Here is a 1580-nt window from a genome sequence, read left to right on the forward strand (position 1 = left end):
ATGTTTCTAACTATCTCTCTCCCTTCCTCTCTGTAAAGAATCAATAAAATATATTTTTTAAAAAATAAATAAATAAATAAAACAGGGGTGGGGGAACCTCCCGCCCAGGAGGCCCACTAAATCATTTGGTCTGGCTCTGCCAAGGCTTAGGGGTGAGTTCATTAAATGCCTGACCAAATATAGCAGGCTAGTTGTTGTTGTTTTTTTAAACAGGCTACTTTTTAGGTTGGTAATTTTGTATGGCCGGCGAATGATGTTATAAATATCCAAATGGCCCTGGGCAGAAAAAAAGGTTCCCCACCCCTGCTCTCAAAGATGGGAAGCTTCTGGGCTGTCTTCAATTTTAAGCTCACAAGGGCCTCTGTTAAATTCTCCCCATTTTACAGACGAAGAAATGGAGGTCTAGAGAGGTCTGTGATCGCCCCAGGTCCCTGAACAGTCAGTACTGAAAAGGAAACTAGAATCTGGGCATCCCAACTAACTCCTTGAAACGCAAACGTTCTCAGGGCTAAACTCTCAAGCGGTGCTGCAGACTGAAGACAAGTGGGGCTGAGAGAACCAGACAGAACCTGGTGAAAAACACAAGAGACACACAGAGAGAAGCATGGATGCCCAGGACCAGGTCCCCCGTGATCCTCCCAAAATGAGAGCTCCTGCTAGGAGTTCCGGGGAACCCCAGGACCTGCCCTTGGCTGGGCCTGGCCTCCGGTCTCTCCCCAGTCCCTGCTGGGGAGCTGAGCACGTGTATTCCCGGCCGGCGGTGGGAATGTGTCTCCCCCAAGCTCCTCTGCACCCCTGAAGATCAGGGCTGGGAACCTTCATCTCTACACCCCCAGGACCCAGCTCAGGGCTGGCCTGCGGCGCATGGCATGTGGCACTGAATTACCCATTTCATAACCTGCTCCTCTGTCGGGGCTGGAGTCCTGGACAGCAGGGCTCGGATGTCCTACCGTCCGTCCTACCGTCCGACTCCTGCCGGCCCCGGGGGCACGGAGGGGGCAAGGCGGCCCGGCCACATTTGCTGGGTTCCCAGCACCTTTACAGAGTGGATGGACACACGATGAGTGACTTGAAGAATTTAACACGGGATTATTCACATGCCAGACACCCTACCAGTGCCAGCGGTTCCTTTTGCAAGGGAGGGGTTAGGAAAATCAGCCGCACGTGTTAAAGGTCCCACCTCCACGGGTGACCGGGTCTTCTCCATCCCCACCCCACCCACAAAGCATTGCAGACCTGCGCTTCCTCCCTCACCCCCGAGTAATGCGATTGGTGCTTCCCGGCCGAGGGCCCACGAGATCCGCCTCCCGGCGGCGGTACCCGGTCCCCCGCCCAGGGCCGCCGCCGCCGCCGATACCTTGCCGTGCAGGAAGAGGATCTTGTCCCGCGCGGACTCCCGCAGCACTTTCTGCACTCTGAAGCCGGAGAAAGGGAGGTGGGCAGGGGCAGCGGTGCCATTCCCAACGCCGGCTACTTTGGCTTCCTTTTCCTCTGTGCCGAGTGCGTCTTCCCCTGTGGCGGCCACTTCGCGCTTTCTCTTGCTCGGCGGAGGGGCCGCGTCCGCCATCTTGCCCACGGGA

At 56.3% G+C, this 1580-nt stretch overlaps 1 protein-coding gene across 3 annotated transcripts in view; it reads right to left on the reverse strand.

The window, feature by feature from the left end:
- DCPS (decapping enzyme, scavenger) overlaps nt 1-1574 on the reverse strand; it is a 34568-nt gene extending 32994 nt beyond the window's left edge. For 2 of the 3 annotated variants that reach the window (XM_005870882.2, XM_014543412.1), the window contains exon 1: nt 1358-1574. In XM_005870882.2, coding sequence (XP_005870944.1) covers nt 1358-1567 — 210 coding nt within the window. In that variant the 5' untranslated portion in view covers nt 1568-1574. Of the gene's footprint in view, nt 1-886; nt 1037-1357 lie in introns of all 3 variants that reach the window. The other variant, XM_014543413.1, reaches the window with a different exon arrangement.
- Nucleotides 1575-1580: the final 6 nt, after the last annotated feature.

This window comes from Myotis brandtii, unplaced genomic scaffold, assembly GCF_000412655.1.
Source record: "Myotis brandtii unplaced genomic scaffold, ASM41265v1 scaffold325, whole genome shotgun sequence".
NCBI classification, from domain to species: domain Eukaryota; kingdom Metazoa; phylum Chordata; class Mammalia; order Chiroptera; family Vespertilionidae; genus Myotis; species Myotis brandtii.